The following is a 3741-nucleotide window of genomic DNA, read 5'->3' on the forward strand; positions in this document are numbered from 1 at the left end:
TATAGGGCTGTAAACGAACAGAATCGAGCCGAACCCTGTTAAGTTCGGCTCGGGTTCGTTAAAGTATGAGTTCGGCTCGAGTTCAATTCGAACCTGAACAATTTGGCTCGAGTTCGGCTCGTTAAAATTTTTCAAGGCTCGGGTTCGGCTCGGTTGGGTTCGTTAAGATACTGGTCTGGCTCGAGTTCGGCTCGGGTTCAATTCGAACTTAAATACCTTGGCTCGAGTTTGGCTCGTTAAACTCAAATGAATCGAGCCGAGCCAAATCTAAGCTCGAATTGAGCTCGTCAAGACTCAGGTTTGATTCGGCTCAGCTCATTAAACTCAAGCGAATCCAAACTCTCTCATTGATCGTATAGAATTTGGGAGAAAAATAAGTATTGAATTATATATACAATCTTAAAATTTTTTACATTTACAAATAGACCCCTATTGAATTATTAATTAAATTTAAGTATAGGTTCGCGAATCTAACCGAGCCGAATACCGTTAGGCTCAGGTTCGGCTCATTTACGGAACGAGCTTAGAATTGAGGTTCAGGTTCAGTTCGTTTAGCAAACGAATCGAACTCGAACGAGCTTTTACTGAACCGAGCCTCGAATAGTTCGCGAATGGCTCAGTTCATTTACAGCCCTAGAGGCGTGGTGATTGGTGCGTCTGGTGTAGACATTTGTGTCTGGTAATGACCAATTTATTTTATAAATTGGAGGGGCGTTGACTCCTGAAGTTTGTCACACACCCTTCATAAAAGAGAATAAATTTTTTACACCGCCGGTGTAGACATTTGTTTTTTCCAAATCAATTACATTGCGCTATGTTGCAAAACAGTGGTCCCAATCATTTAAACATGGCAACGTGGCGCAATATAATTGATTTGGAAGAAACAAATGTTTACACCGACGATGTAAAGAATTTAATCTCTTCATAAAAATAAAAATAAACATCAGATAAGTGGTCATTGTAAGGGTAGGTATAGATTGGAGTGAAAATAGGAAAAAAGAGGCAGGTATTAATACAGAAATGCTAGGGGTACAGCAAACCTCGTACAATAGTTACGCACAAATCCATTTTGCAGCCGTCTTGGGTCTCACAAAGATGATCGGAGCTACTCATTTTGTTCAAAATATATTGTTTAGGGTCCTTGTAAAATTTCATCTCAATCCGATACCGGTAAGGGTGTTTACGTACGAATCATACAACTTTGCTTCAGAATTTGGCCTGAATTTCTGAAGCAAAGTTGGATGATTCATAAACGCCTATACCGGTATCGGATTGAGATGATTTTTTACAGGGACCCTAAACAATATATTAAGAACAAAACGACCGGTTCTGATAATTTTTGTGGGATCCGATTGAGATGGTCGCAAAATGGATATGCACAACAACAAACTGCACGAGCTGATAACAAAAAAACCCCCAAAGAAAACTACTTATAAACTACAAAAATTTTGAATGTGACAGAGAGATAGACACTCAGATTTAAATGTGAAGGGGAAGAAATTATAGAGGCCGTTGATGTTGCCATTCTCTTTTTTGTTAACTCCACTTCGCTGTAAGTGTATTTTTTGTGCAAAAATACACTTACAGAAGAGTAGCATTAACAAAAAAGCAAAATCATTTCCCATCATAGATTAGATTATCGAGGACACTCATTGGGCCTGGGCCCAACCCATCGTAGCCCCCCCCTCCAACCAAAGCCCATCGTGTTGGGCCTGAACTAAAACGACAGCTTCCAGTCCACTATTGCGGCCGAGTCAAGAACCTGAAATTTAAGAAGGGGCCGACTATTTACAACCACAAATTTCCTAAACGTAGCCGTTTATACTATGGTAAACATTTCAGTTGCATATGAAAAATAGGCTACGTTCAGAAAATTTATGGTTGCAAATAGTCGGGCCCTTTAAAAAAAAAAGCAAGGGCAATGTTGGCAAATAGTCGAATCCGAATACGGACAGGATTGAATCTCAATTCGGTAACTCCTCATGCATGTCATGAAATACCCTTCGATACTGGACTACTTTATATATATATAAAACCAACGCCTTCAATCAAAATCCTAAAGCAGTCTCTTCTTCCTCTCCGATTACGCACAAGAGACAACTACTCTCTCTCTCTCTCTCTCTCTCTCAAACTCGAAGGAAAGATGGCACGACCAATGATTAGAACTGAGTCGGGCAGATTCTTCAAACTGTTAGGGAATGGAACGGTATACAGCGCTAGCTCTCTCCTTTTTCGTACATCAAGATAGATAGATCGATCGATGTCCCCTTTTTTCAAATCCTTGCGTTTGATTCATAACCAAATAATACATAAATAAATATCCTTGGCTTGATTTTTGGGTTTAGGGTTTCCAATATCCCCAGATAGCAGCGTTATTTCAAATCCTTGTGTTTAATAACCAATAATAGTAGTAGTAATTAAATAATAAAAAAACCATATCCTTTGACCTGATATTTATTTGTTTAAGTATCCGGGTCGTTATATATGTTTAAGATTTAGGTTTATTATTTACTTTTTGCGCTCTCTCTCTCTCTTTATGTTTGAATTTGGATTCTGTGGGAGGAAGCTGGTTAAATGCATGGTATACCTGGAGCAAGTATTTATTAATTATAGAATCCAAATCGAGTGGTGATTTTCTTAATTTGTTGAGAACGTACAATTATAATTTTGTTCCGGTGGTATGTCACACTACTCTTGATGAATGAGATTGGTATCTATTATTGTTTTTTTTCCTTTTGTGGCATGCATGTGTGACGTGGTATATATAGCTGGGAAACAAAAAAATAATTAATAGTATTACGTACGGTTTCACGATACGAGCTGTTTCGATCGGCATGTAGACTGACTTTGTGAAACTTGTTTCTTTCTTGTATAATAGGGGTTTGATGTTGGGGACGTTCCAGCCCACGTTATGCTGGAGATGATTCGTCCAGTCTGTCAGCAGAGTGATCCCCTTGCTCTGCAGCAGGGTTTTAGTGACATGGCCAAGGTTGCTCTTGGAGTTTATAACGAAAACCAGGTATCCGCTTTTGCTTCATTAATTAAATTCTCTTTTCTTAACTCCTTTTCTTGTTATTGGGTTTAACTTCTTTTTTCTTTTTCTTTTTTTGGTGCTTTTCAAACTCGTAGGGGACTCGGTATCAATTTTTCCAAGTAATCAAGGTGAATTATTTTTGTACTGGGGCGCTCTGGTATTATATTACGTTCCAAGCAAAGAATGTAATGGATGGTTCTCAACTTCAGAATTTCCAGGCTCTCACGACTCCGGGTCCGCTTGAAAGTGAGGCGAAGGTGAAGGTTGAATTCTGCAGAGTTGAACCAAAACCTGAGCTTCCTGAAGGTACTTTTTCGTTTCCAGTTATTAATTGTTGCATATGATCTTGATCGACCCATGCTTGACTTTTGCGGCCTTTTAGGGAGAACATTATATAATCGTACCTGATTCTTCTGGTTATTGACTTATCATTTCTCTTGTGCTATTTGCAAGATTGCTCCGAGCGATAGCGGCAACTTTATCGTGTATATAAACAATTAAGGACCTTCGGAGACATCAGTGCAGCAACACAGCAGTAGCATACCGGTGTGGTTTTGAGGTTCATCAAGTTAATGTTATTTTGGTGAAGTGGACATATATCCAAGTTTTGTTGGTGCTTTATAACATATCCATTATTATGGAATACTATTAGTTTACATTTTCGGTATTATTGCCTTTTGTAAATGATAGTAATGATTATTACTAAT

General features: G+C 38.5%; 1 protein-coding gene across 1 annotated transcript; it reads left to right on the forward strand.

The window, feature by feature from the left end:
- The first annotated feature begins 611 nt into the window (after positions 1 to 611).
- LOC131328297 (uncharacterized) lies at positions 612 to 3504 on the forward strand. The gene is made up of 5 exons (XM_058361258.1): positions 612 to 651; positions 2614 to 2678; positions 2879 to 3019; positions 3130 to 3340; positions 3488 to 3504. Exons 1-5 carry the CDS (start codon positions 612 to 614, stop codon positions 3502 to 3504), a joined length of 474 nt encoding a protein of 157 aa, XP_058217241.1.
- Positions 3505 to 3741: the final 237 nt, after the last annotated feature.

The sequence above is a fragment of the Rhododendron vialii genome, chromosome 6a (assembly GCF_030253575.1).
Source record: "Rhododendron vialii isolate Sample 1 chromosome 6a, ASM3025357v1".
In the NCBI taxonomy this organism is placed as follows: domain Eukaryota; kingdom Viridiplantae; phylum Streptophyta; class Magnoliopsida; order Ericales; family Ericaceae; genus Rhododendron; species Rhododendron vialii.